At 29.1% G+C, this 20,767-nt stretch overlaps 4 protein-coding genes across 4 annotated transcripts; 1 reads left to right on the top strand and 3 right to left on the bottom strand.

Annotated features, from left to right (window-relative positions):
- Positions 1 to 6,560, bottom strand: LOC126907253 (uncharacterized). The gene has a single exon (XM_050688379.1). It carries the CDS (start codon positions 5,249 to 5,251, stop codon positions 47 to 49), a length of 5,205 nt encoding a protein of 1,734 aa, XP_050544336.1. The 5' UTR covers positions 5,252 to 6,560; the 3' UTR covers positions 1 to 46.
- A 2,096-nt stretch (positions 6,561 to 8,656) lies between these two features.
- LOC126907264 (SUZ domain-containing protein 1) lies at positions 8,657 to 11,552 on the top strand. Its single transcript, XM_050688404.1, has 5 exons — positions 8,657 to 9,497; positions 9,619 to 9,674; positions 9,737 to 9,911; positions 10,122 to 10,198; positions 10,825 to 11,552. The coding sequence occupies exons 1-5, from the start codon at positions 9,423 to 9,425 to the stop codon at positions 10,952 to 10,954; spliced, it is 513 nt and encodes a 170-aa protein (XP_050544361.1). The 5' UTR covers positions 8,657 to 9,422; the 3' UTR covers positions 10,955 to 11,552.
- A 51-nt stretch (positions 11,553 to 11,603) lies between these two features.
- Positions 11,604 to 13,267, bottom strand: LOC126907265 (uncharacterized). The gene is made up of 3 exons (XM_050688406.1): positions 13,109 to 13,267; positions 11,869 to 12,016; positions 11,604 to 11,733 (listed from the first exon to the last, which is right to left on the bottom strand). Exons 1-3 carry the CDS (start codon positions 13,185 to 13,187, stop codon positions 11,730 to 11,732), a joined length of 231 nt encoding a protein of 76 aa, XP_050544363.1. The 5' UTR covers positions 13,188 to 13,267; the 3' UTR covers positions 11,604 to 11,729.
- Positions 13,268 to 19,084: 5,817 nt separating this feature from the next.
- On the bottom strand, positions 19,085 to 20,741 carry LOC126908558 (uncharacterized). Its single transcript, XM_050690731.1, has 4 exons — positions 20,537 to 20,741; positions 19,929 to 20,023; positions 19,503 to 19,702; positions 19,085 to 19,446 (listed from the first exon to the last, which is right to left on the bottom strand). Exons 1-4 carry the CDS (start codon positions 20,618 to 20,620, stop codon positions 19,199 to 19,201), a joined length of 627 nt encoding a protein of 208 aa, XP_050546688.1. The 5' UTR covers positions 20,621 to 20,741; the 3' UTR covers positions 19,085 to 19,198.
- Between the last annotated feature and the right edge of the window lie 26 nt (positions 20,742 to 20,767).

The following is a 20,767-nucleotide window of genomic DNA, read 5'->3' as shown; positions in this document are numbered from 1 at the left end:
TTCTGGCTAATTAAGCTAAATCAAAATTAAAATAAAGATTTCGAATTTAATTGGTAGGTAATAAAACTAATTTAACTACTGGCCTAACAATTACTCCCTGCTTGGTGAGCACCCTGACAACGCGTACCACACCATCACTTCCAGGTAGTAGCTCACTTATCCGACCCAATCTCCATTTCAATGGGGGCAAGCTGTTATCCTTCAGTACCACCATTGCACCCAATTTTACATTTTCTTGAGATTTTAACCAACATCCACGAGCTTGGAGTGTACTCAAATATTCAGAAGACCATCTTTTCCAGAAAGATTGAAATGTTTGTTGTAAGAGCTTCCAACGGTTTCTCAAATCAACTGGACTATTCAACACTGACTCCTCAGGCACTGCTAATAATGTTTGACCAATAATAAAATGACCAGGAGTGAGACAATCTAAGTCATTTGGATCTGAAGTCAATGGTGTGAGTGGTCTAGAATTCAGAGCTGCTTCTACTCGACACAGAAGAGTACAGAATTCCTCTAACGTCCAAATATGAGACCCCATTGTTCTAACCAACAAGGACTTGGTAGATTTTACAGCTGCCTCCCAGAGACCACCAAAGTGAGGAGCACTAGGGGGGTTAAAATGCCATATACAATGGATATTCTTTGTGATCTGATCTCTATTAGCCGGGTCATTAACAAGTTGATGAAGATGATTCGCTGCTCCAATGAAGTTTGTGCCACAGTCAGAGTAGATCGAGACTGGTAGACCCCTTCGGGAAACAAATCGATCCATGGCTGCCATAAATGCTTTGGTGGACAAATCTAAAACCACTTCTAAGTGTACTGCTTTAGTAGACATACAAATAAATAAGGCAATATAAACTTTAAATTCCCTGGCCTTCTTCAAACTTAATTCTTTCATTAGTAATGGACCAGCATAGTCTATTCCGACATCTGCAAAGACCCTGCATCCTTGAACTCTGGGAGTTGGCAGATCAGCCATTCGAGGCTGGGGGTTTACAGCAGCTAATTTTACACAGATAGAGCAATCTTTTATAACTTTATATACAATCTTACGAATACCTACAACCCAAAATTGTTTTTGAATAAGAGAGGTGAGCAATCGCGAACCGGCATGACAAGCAAATAAATGCCAATGTTGAGCAATCAATAACACTAAATGAGAATCCTTGGACAAGAGTATTGGATGTTTTCTTTCATATGAGCAATTAGCATTTCGCAGGCGACCTCCTACTCTTACTATCCCAGCTGTATCAATAAATGGACACAATTGAGCCAAATGTCTGGAACTAATTGGTTTCCCTCTGGACAGCTCTTGCACTAGTACAGCAAATTGACAATTTTGTGATTCTTTTACCACTGCAACAAGAGCATTATTTATTTCTGTAGTTGTTAAAAATGTTTCATTGACATTAACTTTTCTTCCTTTTGGCACCCAGCGTCTTATCCAAGCAACAACACGAAGTAAATGTATATAAGAAGAAAATCCACTGTACCATTCAACCTGGACTTGAATGTTGAAGGATTGAACATTAACTTGTTGAATATCGGGCAACAGACTGGTTGGCATAGATTCCCAATGTAAATTCCATTCAACTACTGGTTTCTTTAAAAAAGCTGGACCCTTCCAATATAATTTATGGTTAGGAAGTTCAGATGGTGACAAGCCACGTGAAGCACAGTCTGCAGGGTTTTCCTCTGAATAGATATGAGCCCAATGACAATCAGGGAGCAGCTTATGGATTTGATTGACACGATTTGAAACAAATGGTTTTAAAGAAACATGTGGATTGAGCAACCAAGATAAAACAATTGTTGAGTCAGACCAAGCATAGACATTAAGAGAACCTAAATGGGTTTCTAAAATTTTCTTAAGACGCGCTAACCATATTGCTAATATAACAGCACCACATAACTCTAGTCTAGGGATTGTAGAAGATTTCATTGGAGCCAGTTTTGTTTTAGACCCGAGCAGGTATAAATATACATTCTGAGCAGAATCCATTACTCTAAGATAAGCTACAGCAGCATAGCCCTTTTCAGAAGCATCACAAAATCCACAAATTACATAAGAATTTCCCAGTGCAGCTCCAATGTACCTAGGGACTCGGATTGATGTTATACAGCCAAGAGAACTGACAAACTTATACCACTCTTCAGCTATATCTGTCGTCAACGGATCATCCCAAGTTAACTTTGCCTTCCACAGTTGCTGCAATAAACATTTGGCATAAAATAACATAGGAGCCAAAAACCCTAAAGGATCAAAAATCCTAGCAATTACCGAAAGTACTCCTCGCTTTGTGGGAACACACTTTATAGCACTTATATCATAAGTAAAGCAATCGGTATCAGGTATCCATTCCATGCCTAAAACATGAATTCCATCGCCACGATCAAAAGCCAGAGGATTGCATGCACAATCTTCATCTAATAAGTCATCCAAGAGGTCCACACAATTACTTGACCACTTCCTAAGTGAGAGACCCACTCTTGCCAACACTTCTATTAAATTATTTCTTAAAATTTTAGCAGCTACAATTGATTCTGCACCAGCACAGATATCATCCATATATGTTTGATAACGCAAAGTTTGTTGAACTGCAGGAAAATCATCACACTCATTGTCAGCAATATGTTGTAATACTCTTAGAGCTAAATATGGAGCACAATTTACACCATAGGTAACAGTGTGAAGTGTATATTCTTTTACCTGTTCATGGGCATAATCCCTCCACAAAATGTGCTGATAACCATGGTATTTATCATGAAGCCATATTTGCCTATACATTTTGCAAATGTCAGTGGTAAAAACAAACTTATGAACCCTAAACCCAGTTAACACATCTATGATTTCTTGCTGAAGTTTAGGCCCTACATACAACCTATCATTAAGTGAATATCCAGCCTGACATTTTGCAGATGCATCAAAAATCACTCTTAATTTTAGCTCGTCACCCACTAACTTATGAACTGCATGATGAGGGATAAAATAATCACCGGACTCTTCTGAACGTGACATGTGACCTAACTCTTCATATTCTCTCATGAATGCTCTATAAGCATTGTGCAGTATTGGGTCGCGCAAGAGCTTGCGTTCTAGCTGATAAAATCGCCGCAGAGCAACTTCATGCATACCAGGGAACAATCTATCTGAGCTGTCAGAGCGAAAAGGTAAAGGAACAAAATATTGACCTGCATAATTTCTGTACATCTCTGAATTAAAAATAGTTTCACACTGCCCATCTTCAGTGAAATCAAGAGGAGCTGCTGCTGGTTCTTCAATATTCCAGAATCTTTCCATCAATGACTCAATAGAAGTAGATAATGTAACGGCTAATGATTGAGGGAAAATTTCTAATGATTGCTGAACAGGACCAATTAGGACCCATCCGAATACCGAGCTGTAAGCGGATGGTAGACCAGGCCCTAACTGAATATTATCATTATTCCATATCTGTGGGAATATATCTGCACCTAAAAGTAGATCAACAGGAGCTGGTGTATCAAATGATGGGTCGGCCAGAGATAAGTGTTTACATTCAGCCCGAACTTGAGATGGTAACTGTTGAGATGGCATATTTGTAGTTATTGAGCTAATAACCCACGCTTTAATTTTAATTTTAGGAGACTGTATATCTTTTGGTCCAATAAGTACTTCTACAGAACCACTTATATCTGGAATCTTTTGGCTAGATAAACCAGTAACAGGAATAGTCCAACGAGATGGCCGAAAGCCGAGTTTGTTACAACAATTTAATGTTAGAGCGGTGATCTGAGAGCCAGGATCAATTAAAGCTCGAATTAAGTGATTATTACCGGCTATGTCCTGAACACAAATTATGGCAGTACCTAATAGTATAGAAGGTATTTGAAGTCTTCCTAACATGGCTGCTTGAGATGGTCCAGCAACTGGTTGTGACCGAGGCTGGTCTCTGTGTAAAAGAGCATGATGGCGGCGAGAACAGATCGAGCATGCTGATGGACATTTATACGACATATGACCCTCAGCAAAACAGACAAGGCACAATCTATGTTTACAAGCAATATCATACCGTTCATCAATAGACAGCTTATTAAATTGTGGACAATCTTGAAGAACATGGTAAGCTGAGCAGCAAAAACATTTACCTGAGCTGGCTGGTTTTTGTATAGGGAGTCGCTGACCCTTAGCAGTTGAAAGGAAAGCAACACGTTTCTCATGCTGTGACTGGTAATTCGGTTTTTGAGCAAAATTACCAACTGGTTTTTTAGAGACCCCTGAATTAGAAGGAGCTATCCCGGCATTTTCTAAAATTTTGATTCGATTTTTAACAAATTTAATGATATCCTGAACCACTGGATACTCTAGACTATTTTCTGCTTCAAATAACCGTCTACTATGAGTAGGTAAACACCGAGCTGCAATAGAAAATAGAAGAAATGAACCGAGATCTGGTATCCTCATGGACAATAGTGTAGCAATACCTTCATCAAATGTATGAATAAACTGTCTAAGGCTAGCAACATTTTCTGAAGTGCCAATAGAGGCTTTTAACATATTTTCAATAATGCTAGCAGCTAGTTGCCTAGGTTTATCATATTGATCAACTAATGTAGACCAAGCAATAGCATAGGTTTCATCTGATACAGTAATCCCTTTTAACAATTCAGAAGGATCCCCTTGGAGACAGCTTAACAAATAATAGAATTTGTCAACATTTGAGAGTGTAGGTCGCTTATCGACTAAGGACTTGAAACGGTCACGAAAATCTGGCCAATTGCGTAGTTCGCCATCAAATTTTGGTAAAGGCATATTGGGCAATTGAGAATTGCATGCAACTATTTCAGAACCAGCATTAGTGGACATTGTAGAAAGCACATCCAAGACAGGGGGGTGCACAGGAAGTTCAACAGATGATTGGTCTAATAAGTTTGCAGAAAGCACAGGAACACATGCTGAATCAGCTTTAAGGGCAATAGCTTTAATTTCAATAATTTCTTTATGCACAGCCAATTCTGTGTTATGAGAAAATTCATCAATCTCCCCCAAGTCTATCATAGCATCCAACAATGCATCATTTTCAGTAGAAAAGGCCTTCCACCAATAGTCTAGATCACCTATAGCTACCTTTAAATGTCTGTATTGATCAAGGTCTTCTTTTACACCCACAGCCAAATTATAAATGCAGTGAATATGAGCAGCAGCAGCTTCTCTTTTAGCTGTGGCACGTTGCTTAGCTCTTAAATCTCTTTTATCATCAGCCATGATAAATAATAAAATGTGAAAAAATAAAAATTTATAAAATAATAAACCGCTAAAAGAAATCTAGATGATTATAAACCAATAAAGACTATATAGACAAGTAGAACCAACTAAAATTACTTAAATCTCTAAAGTGATTAAACAATCACATTAAAAAAGAAAAAAAAAAAAAAACAAAGACAAAAACTAACCAATAAAGGTAAAACCAACAAAATATTCAAACAATAAAAACCAAACTAATTAATCAAATCAAACAAATTATAATGACCAAATAAAGAAAAAATGGCTAAAGAGTGATCCAACAATAAATTGTGCGAGCAACGCTCAAAGCACTCACCAAGCAAAACACGTTTCTTTAAACCATAAACTTAACTAAATTAAATCATAAAGTTAACATATAAATCTATAATAACCGTAATTAATACTTCACTGTTCAATTAAAATTAATAAAAAAACATAAGTATGCTCCCCTTATAATAAGAGTCAAAAAATTAACACCCCAAACCTTTTAAGGTTAAGTTTCAATTTAAAGAGCTAACACAAAAAAATTAATATATTTTTTCTAACTGTAGAGCAACAAAAAAAGGAGCTTTATTGAGCAATAAAAGGAAAGAATAAATATAACAAAGATATTACCTTACACTTTGTAGAATTAAAGAATCCGTAAAAAAAATATAAGCACGCTCTGCTACCAATGTTGCGCCATGACACTCCTAAATTAACGGTTGGCGTCAATAGCTTATAAGGATCATGTGGACCGATAATACTTAACCTAAAATAAAGTACATAACCTTTAAATAATTAATTTATATATTTAAAACGCAATTGTCGCCTTATGAGCTAAGGGATATAACAAATACTCTCTCTGGTGTTTGGATACTCCTTGATGTTTAGCTGAGCTGCCTCTTTATGGATCACATGAGCTGTACATTGACTTGGTTATCTGAGCTGATATTCTCTATTTCATTGAATCCTCTGCATAGGACAGCAGTGCATTAAAACTGTAGAATAGTGTCTACATTGTTCATAGCAACAATGTGGTTTTGTTTGAGAGCACAATTATGAACAGAGCACTGTATGAGCTTACATAAAAACCATCTACGGTGTGTAGAAGTACGTAGAGCACGTTAAACAATGCATGAGCTTGCAGGTTAGAGAGAACACTCACATATTTAAAAACCACAGAAACGTTAAATTGTACTGACAACAGCAACAGCAGCTGATAACAACAGTACAAGTGGGTATTGCACCATATCCAGTATTACCAACTAGAGGTCAACATATACTAAATTGATAACTCTTTTATGGGGTTCAAACAATGCCAAATTTCATGTTTAAAACCTATACGGGAAGTGTCTTATAATTTTAATGATCATTGAGTAACAAAAGTAAACTTCTTGAAAAGACTTATCATGCAAGGCTCATTTTTTAAAGGTACTCGGACCTGTAAGTCTATTGTGTGCATTGTTTGAACTAAGTCCATATCTCATATCTGAGGCTATTTTTCATGAGGTGGTATTTCATTTTTATCAATTTTTCAAGCTAGTAAAATAAATGAAAAATTTGTCCTATGACCAAGTACCTCATAATAATTGCCGTAACTATTAAATATGACTAATTATAAAAATTATAATAGTCAATAGTCAATACTTGTGGCATCAGTGGCGTGTCCAGGGGGGTAGGTTAGGGGTCATATCCCTCCCCATTGCGTTTTTTTTCTAGCATCGAGTACCTAACAGCAATAATTGAATAAAATTGTAATTATTACATTGTATATTTGTATAAAAACATTACATCATATCATACAAAACACAAAATATTAATAAATATTTTAATGAGGCTTGACCTCTAAAGCCTCCTTATTAATCTTTTTCTAATTCTTTCACCCCCATTAAATGTATTTAGTTGTATTAATACCTATTAGTTATGACATCTCTCCCCATTTAAAATTCCTGGGCACGCCACTGTGTGGCATTATTGATATTAAAAGAGTGTAATAATTGATCACAATAAATTATATATTTTCTTTACTTTTCTTACAAACCCTCGTGCTCATACCCCGAGAAATATTAATATTATTATAAACAACAAATTAGTAACTTTTACACAATTCCCAATAAACCATTTTATTATATTTTTCTTTCTTTTTGAGTTACTATATTGTCCATAATATTATCCTTAAAAATAATGAGCTAATACCATTTTTTCGAAAAATTTACAGAGATTTTAAATTGTGAAAAATAAATAAAAATTGTCCGTTTTCAACACTTAATTTTCTGAAAGTTTTCATTTATGAAAAAAAAAACTAAGGTTTTTTTTCGATTTTTGATGATAATCGCTTTAATTATTGTTGATATTATTAAACAACACACTGGGTACAGTAATATTATTTAAGATAACAGTTTAATGTATTTTTACTTATGTTAGTATAGTACAAGGTCAAAGGGACACATTCCTTTTACGATTATGTTGTTTTACTCAATGCAGCCTATTGTATACATGTTTACAGTTTAGTCGTAGTTTCACCGTCTATCGAGTAAAGTGACCCGTTGCCGTTGTACATCTCTTATATTATATGTTTTGACATTTTATATTAAATACTATTATATTACGAATAATTTCTAAATCTTTTAATTACATAACCTATTCCATTCAACAATTTTAGTGGGTGTTCAGTAAGGAAACCCATTTCCTTATTTAGTGAACATTATATCTAACGGGTTTGTTTGACACATAGTTAAACAAAATCAGTCTAGTAAAAATCGAGCGTAAGAGTGACAGACATAAGAAAAAAACAGTATAGTCAAGACTACTCAGTATTATGTGAATCTGTCATAGTAGAATCCAATTTCAGTTTGTCGTCTAATAGTGACTAATATCATTATCAAGAGTTTTAACAGAGCAAACTCTTCTTGTACTTCACTTTTTAATTAGATTTTTTATAAAAAAAAATAGATATTTATTTATAGTATTGCCAATAAAATCTTGGTTAAAATTTTATTTTAACTAATTTTAAGTAATTGTGATTATGAAATGTAATAAAATATATTATAATTTTGCTTTATTACTAATAAATTTTTTGAGATACTTTTATTAAATTTCTAAAAATTAGGGTTTTTTTAATTTTTGAAAACATTAAGCTCAACTAAATTCCGGTACTTTTGACTTGTAGATCATCAAATATGGGTAAGTAATATTTGTGAATTTTCACGGACATACACAAAAAAAAACACATCATGATAAATACAAACCTTCTCATCTTCGCACTAAACTAAAATTAACATAATAATAAATTTAATATTTTAGTATCGGTACATTGGAGCTTAAAGTTACTGTGAAATCTAAATTTTTAAATTTAGATTTAATTTAATTTCGTCGTTTAAGGCGCAACATTTTTCCAATTTTTCAAGAAATAAAAATGACAAAAGTATTCCAAGTAAATTTTATTCTTTAGGACTCCCTCCAAGAAATTGCCATTATTGCCAACACATTGATCAAAATGATATGTGATGTATTGCTTTTAAGAGACGATTTGTACCTAGGTTATCGTCACCACTATTGAATCCAGCCATAATTCAGGAAGAAGCCTCCTCTGAGATACTGATAGCTCTCTTGACAATTTAGTTATTTTAAGGCTTCTTAATTATTTTTTTGTAACCTTTTTTTATTGCTCATCACCGTTAATAGTTTTAATTTTATGATATTATGTCCAATTTTTTTTTTTTTGTTAACTAATGCCTATAGAGCCCTTCCTGAGAAAATATCTTAATTCTACACCGAATACGGCCTTATTTATGGTAGATACAGTAATTGAATTAATGAAGTAATGCGCGCACCTTGGTTTAAATATTATTCTTTACCTGATAACACTAAATTCTGGAGTATAAAACAGATCTAAGTTTTTTTTCCATGAAAAAATTTTGACAGTATAATCTCATCGTGTTGCCAATTTGCCTTTATCCATAGTCGGCCATATCATATTAATATAATGAGAAAGAGATGAAAAATAGGATACACGACACTTTGGCTCCAAATGTTAAATACAATTTATTGTGATAGTTATAAGTAATATTATCATATATTTTATTTGGCTCATAATGATGTATTTCTTTATGCTTTCTTGACAAATATAAGATCATATTTTTATTTTTTGGAAATTTTCAACACAATTATTATGTACAATATTATGGCTGCGTGTGATCCGGGTACTGAACCATACGAAAGCTGGGAAGCTCTAGATGACCCTTCTGTGAGTAATGTTCTCAATTTTTTTAATTTAATGTTACAATTAATTGCTGCTTTATTATCTATTAAATTTATTACTTTTCCACATTTTCTGATTATGTTTGTATTATGTTAATTTTTTTCAGATCCTAAGTACACAAATAAAAAAAATGCAGCTAGCTTCAGCAACAAAAAATGAGAAGTAAATTGAATTTTAATCTGTATTTTAATATTTACATAATTTCAAAAATGTTTTCATTTTAGCAATGGTAATGTTGTAATTTCATTACCACCAGGCATGCAGCTATCGTATAGTCCTCATCAACAAATGACTATTCCTCAACAGCCTACTGTAAAAATTTTAAAACGACCACCAAAAGTGACTGTTACAAATGATTCTGCTGATAAGCCTAAGTTACTAGTGAAATCTTTAGAACAAGTATGATTTTTTTTTTATTATTTAGTATGAAACTTTACATTATAATGGAAATATATTACTATTAAATTCATCTTATAGGTAATATTTTTAAATTAAAGCTTAAATTTTATTAAGATTTTTATATATTTAAGATCATCAAATAATTTTCATTATAAATTAAATTTATTAAATATAGTTTTGTAGAATTCATTGTCACTGAATTTTATTTAGAGAAAACAAGAGTATGCTGAAGCAAGATTAAGAATTATGGGTGAAGAATTAAATGATGAAAATGTTGATGATGAAGGGTAAACGATTTAAAGTTTTATATTCGATGTGAATAATATGAAAACAATTGAGATAATATGTACTTATTTAATTTTCATTTTTATAATACCGTTAAGGAAATCTGTAAGAAACAGTATCTACATTTTTGACTTTAATGAGTTTTTACATTGAAATTATGTAAAATCTTATGTTTCTTTTTATTAATAACCAAGGTAACTGCAAAATCATTATTTTCCCTCCGATTTTGAAATAAGTGGTATTATAATAAAACCACTTATTTCCTGTATTATATACCTTATAACTTATAATATTATTGTAGGTTTTTATTACTACATTACACATAACTACTGAATAATTTTGTGATTATGATGTATCTGCTGCATTATTAATTAAAAAATAAAAAAATAATATTAAATAACTCTTATAATTTAATTGTATATATTTTTGGTTTTAATAAAAAATAATTAAAATATAAATACGATATTCTTAAAAATCTATTCACTAGTTTACATTATTATAAAAAAAAAGATAATTGTAACTATTTAAAAATTAATTAAAAAGAAAAAAAAAATTAATAAATGACTTTAAAAGTTTTAATTAAAATGTATTTTTATTCTGTTATTATCATATATATATTTTATTATAGGGCTAGTTCATCTGGAAGTATGAAGTTTGAAGTACTTCGTCAACCAATAATTCGTATACCAGTTGAAGACAATATAATACGTCAACCTCGCGGTCCTGACAATACCAAAGGATTTAACCATCGTAGCTAACCCTATTAGCTTTTTTAGTAATTACGTTAATTTTTTAATCTTTGGGATTTAAAATAAAATACGAATACTAATATATATATATATATATACAGATATGTGTATATAATATTTTTAAATACAAAAACAAAATCATACAGTTGTAAATATTTAGTCTTTTTTTATCATTCATTTTATTTGACATTTAATACAGAAGAATTATAGTGACATCTTGATATTTATCATTAAGTATCTATTTGTTAAATAATGTGATAAACAGGTGGAATTACTCCAGTATCAGTAAATCTCTTGTATTTGTTTAAGTATTTAAGCTGTTATTCAATGTACATTGTAATATAAATAAAGTGATTTGTGTATACCACTGTCACTTTATTTTTTGTCGATTAATTTAAATTAAGCATTTTTAACTATTGATTTTTTGGTAAAATCAACCATACCTTGTTTTACACTTATTTCTTCCTGAAAATTTCACAGTTATAGATGAAGGAATGATGTAAACATTTTATTTTAAATAAAAGAATTCAACAAGTTGACATATTTTTGTAATTGTTTTTTATTTTTAAAACATTGATATTTTACAATTGATGTTTAACAAACAAAAATATTATTGTAATTTTTAGTCTAATATTGATTAATATTTATTTATTCTGTGTTAGTATATATATTTTTTTCAATAATTTTGTAAATGTGGTGAAGGATTGAATGCATTTGAAGAATGTAAGTTGTCTGCGAAATATTAGTTAACTTTTATGTTTTTGAAATAAAATAGGTACATGATTCATCTATATGATATGTATAATACATTCGATTAGAAGTATTTTTAACTTTTAGTGTAATATAAACTTTGTACATATATTTATATATATATATATATNAAAATTGATATATTTTTCTTATTTATGGTGGTTGAGAATTACTTAGTTTTTATTGATTGAACTGTAATTGGAAATGTTGTATTAACTGAACACCAAGATTTAGCACAAATTTGATTAGGTATGCCTTGATTGTTACATTTACATAAATTGCAATATCCAACAAATACTAATTCTCCTGGTTCACATGGACCTAAAATTCAAGAAAATTTTTATTATCACATTAATTTTTTTTAACTAGATAAGAATTTTGGTTTTATAGAAAAAAATGGCGAATAAGTCAAATTATTCTTTTTTGGATAACATTTATAGTTCCTCGCCAAAATATTAATAAATAAGTTATAATTAAATAATAAATATAAATAATTATGAAATAAGTTCATTAGAATATATTTTTATCGAAAAAACACTAAATTAATGTTTTTAATTATAAAACTGTTCTCAACTAAATCGGATATCAATTATTCTTTTATTATTTTTTAGTATCATAGGTACTTAACGATGTGGTAATAATTCAAATATAATTTTATAAATGCATCAAGCTGTGTAATTTTTGACATAATTGAAAACAATTAAATTTTATTTTATTTCAAAAGTAATTTTTTATGTGAGAGTAGAATTGGAAGACGGGCGCAGTAATAATACTCTGTGGTAGAGCGTCTATGTGATTACCAACTTTTAAATTCTATTTTATCTGTTTTATTAAAATTTTTGATAACTTTTTTTTGTTTGTTATTTTTGAGTTCTTAGTTCCCAAAAAATTACATGTAATTATAAAAGTTAACAATATTAAAGAGGGTAATTCATATATCATGATCCACTGAATTAATCAAAAATTAAAAATAATGAGAATTTTTTATTAGAATTCTTTTATAGGTACATGATTATCTTAATTTATCAATCATGAAGTAGTATTTTTATGTTCATCCCTTATACCTTATATAGGTACCACCAACATTATACCCTTCATAGGGTTTATGACAAACAAATTATTCTGTATATCGACTTTATTAGGGGATCTTTAATTAAGTTTGAGTAGTTCTGGACCTTACTTCATTGCTTATACTGTACAATAATGACAGAATAATAAGTGTTTCTGCAAATTTTTTAGTATATAACATAATGGACTTTTTTGAAAGACTCGAGTTTTCATTTTATGTTCTAAAAGTAAAATCATATCTGGTATTAAGAATCTACAAAAACTGAGATATGTAGTGTTGTAATATAGATTTCCATCAATTTAACCTTAATTATCATATAATAATTATGTATAGTCGATACATACCTTCAGGTTTTACATTTCGTATTCCTTGTACTAAAAATACAATTTGAACAATAATTAAAATTATCCTTAAAATGTTCATCTTTTTTTTTTATGAAGTGTAATATAAGTTTGAATACTAAACCTTATAACTATTAATTTATCAAATTTAAAGTTGAACCTTGATAAATGGACTATTAACCTTTGAATAGTGATCGTTTTACATGTATAATACATATGAATCTTGTATATATATATATTTATATATTCGAGAGTCTACAATTAAAGAAGCGTATCAACCAATTCCTTGCTTTTCAAAAGAGCACAATTTAATTTCCATTTAAGTTAATGAAAATATGTTACTTTTTTTTAAAATATGCTTTCTGACATAGTTAATAGTTCACTATGTTCACATTAAAAATTATTTTATACATTGATTAAAATAGACTAATTATTAAAATGTTGGTCTATGTGTTTTTTAATTCAAGACATGCAATATATTGCATGGTAATTATTTTAACGCTAGCTACTCGATTTCATTTAAAATATTAAGTATTTCAATATTGTTAATTGCATATGTATTTCTATTTATCTGTTATAAAATAATTTTTAGGTCCGTATCTTATATCTAAAGGGGTATTAACTTTTTTAATGACAACATACATATTAAACTAAATTATAAAATAGAAAATTATCTAGTTGAAAAAAGTACTGGTTGATGACAATTTTTGAACCATTACTTAAGAAATCGTTAATATTTTAAAATATTGACTAGAGATGAAGCGCAAATGCTGCTACTTTTAACATTAGTTATTTCTCAGCCGCATTCCTATTCTAAAAATGTGAATATCTTCCGAAGCACTGGTCCAAAAGTTGTATCGACAAGTCATTTTATTAATTTTCTATTTTATAACTTAGTTTAATATATACGTTTTTCAAAAATTTTAAATATATCTAGTAAGTTAGTTGATCTATATCGAATTTTTCAAGAATTTGTTTAATAGTTAATAATTATAGAAACCAAAAATACTATGAAATTGCTTTAAAAAAAATTTACAGAGGATAGTAGGGATATTCCTTCTAACCTAATCTTCGAACGTTTTTTAAAAATATATTAAAAAACGGTAGCACAGTGGGGTCGCGGCATAGTAGAGACATTGCATAGTAGGGTCCAGTATAGATTTAATCTGACAGTGATTAAAATCACTATCATAAGAAACGCTTCGATGCAAATCTGTAGATAGTGTTTAATTTTAAAAAATTGATGGATAATTGCAAAAGCAACATCAACTTCTATTAAAATAAAATACAAAACCCATAATTATCATACAAAAATAGTATATTTTTCAATATGGTAGCCATTTGCGTATAGAAGATAGATCGTCGGGACAAATTTTTTTTTTTCATTTTGTAGTACATAAAATAAGCTTTAATTTTATATATGTTTAAAGGACGCAGTATTTCCGGAACATTTTCAAAAATTAAGTTGAAAAAGTTATTTTTTGTAAAAAAGTTACTATTTTAAATCCTCCCAGTGAGCAGAATAAGTGTTAGATTTTCAAAAAAAATTATATCAAATGAAAGGGAAATATCTAAGGTTTCAATACAAAAAAATATTATTTTTATTTGTTCATTTTTGAAAAAGTTATGGCAGTTTTAAGTACAAAAAACATCCCGATAAAATGTAATTTTTATCGCAAACATTACATTTTTTTTTAAATTTTCGACAGCCATTTGCACATAGAAGATAAGATGTCGGGACAAATTTTTTTTTTTCATTTGATAGTATATAACATAACCTTTGATTTGATATATGTTTAAAGGACGCAGTATTTCCGGAACATTTTCAAAAGTTCAGTTGAAAAAGATCTATGTTTTTTACAATATTTTAAGTTTTGAACGCCCCCTATATAAGGGGAAATTGTCCAATTTTAATAAAAAGTATGTCAAATGAAAGATGTACTTATAATGTATTTAGAAAAAAAAAATTTGTGCTGATATATACATTTTTCAAAAAGTTATAGCATTTTTAAGTTGAAAATTTAAAATCGAAAATCGAAAATTTTAACACAAAAATAGTGTTTTTTTAACTACGGCAGCCGTTTAAATGTAGAAAAAAAAGTGTCGGGACAAATTTTTTTTTTTCATTTTGTAGTACATAAAATAAGCTTTAATTTGATATATGTTTAAAGGACGCAGTCTTTCCGGAACATTTTCAAAAATTAAGTTGAAAAAATTAATTTTTGTAAAAAAGTTGCCATTTTAAATCCCCCCAAATGAGCAGGTTAAGTGATAGATTTTCAAAAAAATAATATCAAATGAAAGGTAGATATTTAAGGTTTTAGTATAAAAAAAAATTATGTTGATTTGTTGATTTTTCAAAAAGTTATGGAAGTTTTAAGAAAAAAAAGTGAAAAAATTTCGAAAATTAGCGATTTTTAAATTTGTAATTTTTTTGGAGGTTTCCCCCATTTACGGGGAACGAGGGAAATTTTTTCAATTTTGAAGGGTAATGTCTTCGACTAGATACAATTTGTGATCTTTTGACGTATCGTTGAAAGAAATCCGTTCGGTGAGAGCTGAGAAAAAGTGGCAACAGACACAAAAAAAAAACACATCTTAGTAAAATTAATACCTTCTCCGCTTCGCATCGAAGCTAAAATTTATGAAAAAAAAAAATTGTATAACATAAATAAACAAATAAAAAGGTCCCAATAGACCAATGTAAATGTTGACATTTTTGGTGTTTTAAACACGTTTCAAACAAAAGTATTTAGAGTATAAAGTACTATAGAAGATGGGATAAGGAACAAACATATAAGAGGGAGTATAGGTGTAGCGTCAATCGTGGATAACTTAAGGGAAAAAAGACAGTTATATATTATAATATAACTAAATTATTTCTCTGATAACAATGATAACATACAGTATATATGTTATATTCTATATAACATATACTTAAATGATTTGGTCATGTTTTGAGGAAAGAGGAAACGGAAGGTGTAAGAAAAGTTATCGAAATGAATGTTGAAGATGGAAGAGGTAGAGGAAGACTAAAAAAGAAATGGAGGGATGTAATTGAATCCGATATGAGGACGGCTGATATGGGAGATCGTGTCAAGTGGAAGTTTAGGATAAGGGTAAAGGACTCCAAGTAGTTGGTATAAAGTCGAAGAAAAAGAAGAGGAGTCAAATTTTGTTATTGTTAAATTGATTGTTTTTAAACATTTTATTAGCTTCGATGCGAAGCTGAGAATGTATTGGTTTTACTAATATGTGTTTTTTTTTTGTGTCTGTTGCCACTTTTTCTCAGCTCTCACTGGACCGATTTCTTTCAAAAATACGTCAAAAGATCACAAATCGTATCTAGTTGAAGACATTACCCTTAAAAATTGAAAAAAATTCCCTCGTTCCCCGCAAATGGGGGAAATATCCAAAAAAATTACAAATTTAAAAATCGCTAATTTTCGAAATTTTTTCACTTTTTTTTCTTAAAACTTCCATAACTTTTTGAAAAATCAACAAATCAACATAATTTTTTTTTATACTAAAACCTTAGATATTTACCTTTCATTTGATATCATTTTTTTGAAAATCTATCACTTAACCTGCTCATTGGGGGGGATTTAAAATGGCAACTTTTTTACAAAAATTAATTTTTTCAACTTAATTTTTGAAAATGTTCCGGAAAGACTGCGTCCTTTAAACATATATCAAATTAAAGCTTATTTTATGTACTACAAAATGAAAAAAAAAAATTTGTCCCGACACTTTTTTTTCTACATTTAAACGGCTGCCGTAGTTAAAAAAACACTATTTTTGTGTTAAAATTTTCGATTTTCGATTTTAAATTTTCAACTTAAAAATGCTATAACTTTTTGAAAAATGTATATATCAGCACAAATTTTTTTTTTCTAAATACATTATAAGTACATCTTTCATTTGACATACTTTTTATTAAAATTGGACAATTTCCCCTTATATAGGGGGCGTTCAAAACTTAAAATATTGTAAAAAACATAGATCTTTTTCAACTGAACTTTTGAAAATGTTCCGGAAATACTGCGTCCTTTAAACATATATCAAATCAAAGGTTATGTTATATACTATAAAATGAAAAAAAAAAATTTGTCCCGACATCTTATCTTCTATGTGCAAATGGCTGTCGAAAATTTTAAAAAAAATGTAATGTTTGCGATAAAAATTACATTTTATCGGGATGTTTTTTGTACTTAAAACTGCCATAACTTTTTCAAAAATGAACAAATAAAAATACAATTTTTTTGAATTGAAACCTTAGATATTTCCCTTTCATTTGATATAATTTTTTTTGAAAATCTAACACTTATTCTGCTCATTGGGGGGATTTAAAATAGTAACTTTTTTACAAAAAATAACTTTTTCAACTTAATTTTTGAAAATTTTCCGCAAATATTGCGTCCTTTAAACTTATATCAAATTAAAGCTTATTTTATGTACTATAAAATGAAAAAAAAAATTTGTCCCGATGACCTATCTTCTATGCGCAAATGGCTACCATATACAAAAATATGCTATTTTAACAAATTTTTTTTTTTAAATTAAACACTATCTACAGATTTGCATCGAAGCGTTTTTTATGATAGTGATTTTAATCACTGTCAGATTAAATCTATACTGGACCCTACTATGCAATGTCTCCACTATGCCGCGACCCCACTGTGCTACCGTTTTTTNACTGGACCCAACTATGCCACGACCCCACTGTGCTGGGTTTTTTATATATAGTTCAGTTGGTTATCAAATTTTATTAAAAAATATATTTTGAATTATGTTTTTTTTCCAATTATATACGCCTATACTCTAGGTAGTGCAGGGTAATAACGTAATGTACGTTACTCGTTACTTTAATGATTGTACTTTTTAAGTAGGAGTAGTAATTTAGTTATTTTTTATATCAAATAACGTATTGCTAATTATCTTACAATTATCCAAATAACGCGTTATTTAATAAAATGCTTATTCAAAAATGTTTGATTGCTCTCAAAGGGTTATTTGTGTATCGGCCAACTTGGCCATTAATCTAAATTTTCATATCGCTGACGGTCGATCTATACTCATACTAGGCTGAGTCATACCATTTAAATGTATTCTGTGAAACAGTAAAAATTCAAATTTTAGCCATGAAAATAATATTTTATTTGATAAGAAAAATATTTTTTCCTAACGAACTTTTGTTAAATTGTAAAATTTAATTATAGGCGATAAATCATAGGGGAAATAAATAGCTTTGTGAAATTTTGGGCTAGTCAAAAGTTCGTTTGAGCCTAGTATAATCTGAAGTAGTTCCTCCGATTTTTCTGCAGAATATCAAACAATATTATAGATCTTTAATAATATTTTTTCCCTGGTTCTGAAACTGGAATTTTCAGAATTAAGTTTTTAAAATATTCACTAATTATTAAAAAAATTGGGTAATTATGAAGTAATTGTTCAAAAAAAATTTTTTTTGCCCAAAATTTCATTTTTAATTTAATGGGTTGTATTTAATAAATATTTGTAACATTTGAGATCTATATCTTAAGTATATCTTTTTATATTTGATCATAAAATTTAATTTAGACTGTTATTTTGCAAAATGTTTTGCTTTAAACCATAATTATAATTTTTTTTTAGATGATAGAAAATTTTATAAAAACTTATTATAAAATATAATAGTATTTATAAGTTGTGATCAGGATTTAAGCTTCCTTTTTATGAACCACTACTTTATGCTATTATGAGTTTAATGTGGCTAAAATTGAATTTAAGTGAACAATTATCTTAATTAAGTTATACTGTTAGTGTGTTTTCATAAAGAGAATTATTAATTTAAAAGGATTAAAGGTTGGGTAAATTACATTAATTAACTTTTTAACTTAACTTTATTAATGCTTAAGTATTCATTTTAATAAAAAAAGTATATATTATCTTTGAAATTAGTAAAAACTAAATATGTATAAAATGGAAAAGAAAACATAATTAAATGAATAAATTATAATATATTTTAAGAACAACTAATATATTTAAACAATAAATTACTATGTATGTCATCATATCATAACCTCAACAATTCATAATAATAATAACAAATTATTAATCATGGTAGGCATATGGCGATTGTGATGCAGTAAATCCTTTATATTTCTTTCTAGTTTTCAATCCAGTTACTAGATTTGAACTTTGTGGGAATGCTGAAATACTATCAAACATCATGTCAGTTTCAGGATGGAATCTATGGTAATTTGAGAGTATATGAAGATTTGGTGGTAATTCTTGCCTCTGTAATGCGTCATAAGGAACAACAGTATTTACTGGTGTTTCATAAAACTCATAAATTTCACCTAAAAAAAAAAATTAATACATAAAATTTTATTCACTAATAAAAAATTAATTTCACCTAAAGTATTGATAGAATGTAAAAGTGAATTAGGTACTCTGTGGTCTATTATTTCTTCACATTTCTTTAAAATATGAAGTTTTTCATTTGGTTCCAATTTGTATGTTAATTTTGTTTCATTTAAATATCTACTTGCTATTTTTTCAATAGTACTACGGATATCTAAAGGAGGATCATACTCCTTTAAAGGTCTTAAAAATCTAAAACAAAATATTATCAAATAATTTTTATCATTTTAAATTGATTTTCAGTTTTTCTAGTTTTCAATGAGTAATAATTTTTTAATTGAAAACTTAGTTAAGAAAAATTATTTCAAAAGAATACACAAAATTCAAAATTTTTTCAATTAATTTCTTATCACGTTCTTTTATAAGTGATATAAAACAGTTGAAAACTATCTTAATTAATGAATAACTAGTATCGAACCCTCGAGATGCTATAGCGCTTGTATTTGATTTTATTTGGCTTCGTGCAGGTATAAAGGGTACACTTCTCTTAACTTTTTTGTGTAATTTTCTAATCTGAAATAAGGAAAATAAAAATTATAATTTTTAACTGAACTATAAAATTGGCAGGTGTACATTTTTTTGACCCTTAAGATCTAATAATTAAAAATACCTTAGTCAAATGTACTTTTTATTAAAATTTTTTTTAATCATAGTAAGATTAGATCTAATTGAAGTATGGCCTTTATTTAGTAAGGGATTTTGTTTACACCAAACTAGGCGACACTGATTTCCACGAAATAACATTTATCAATACCCATTCTTTATATTGATAATGTGTACAGTCAAATCATTTTCAAAAAAATCGAATGTTTAATACTATAGGAGATATTTTGTTGTTGATTATACAACCTTTTAAAGAAATCAATTGTTTACATAGTTTAATCATATAATTTACTGGTTAAAAACTAAAATTGAGACATGCTTTAAAAAGTTATTCCTACGACCATAACCTTCAAAGTGATATCGTAAAATTTAAAATAATATATGAGAAATTATTAGTAAAGTTATTGTAAAGTTTTTAGTTACCTGAAATTGTGGTAAAGTAAACAAATATTCGCTATGGTTTTGGGGAACCATATAGGCAGATCGTTTTAAAACGTAGCGGGCCATCCTTGATCAGTATTAAGAGGACAGCGTATGTTTTTACCACAGTAGCAGCTATTCTGGTTACCACTGTGTTAACCATGTGACGGGTGTTGAACCAATCGGGTGCGCGGTCCTTCGATTTGTGCGTGCGTGCATCAGATGCGCGAGTGT

Source organism: Daktulosphaira vitifoliae, unplaced genomic scaffold (genome assembly GCF_025091365.1).
Source record: "Daktulosphaira vitifoliae isolate Bord-2020 unplaced genomic scaffold, ASM2509136v1 Scaffold_5, whole genome shotgun sequence".
Classification (NCBI taxonomy): Eukaryota; Metazoa; Arthropoda; class Insecta; order Hemiptera; family Phylloxeridae; genus Daktulosphaira; species Daktulosphaira vitifoliae.
This window is presented reverse-complemented; position numbering and strand designations above follow the sequence as displayed.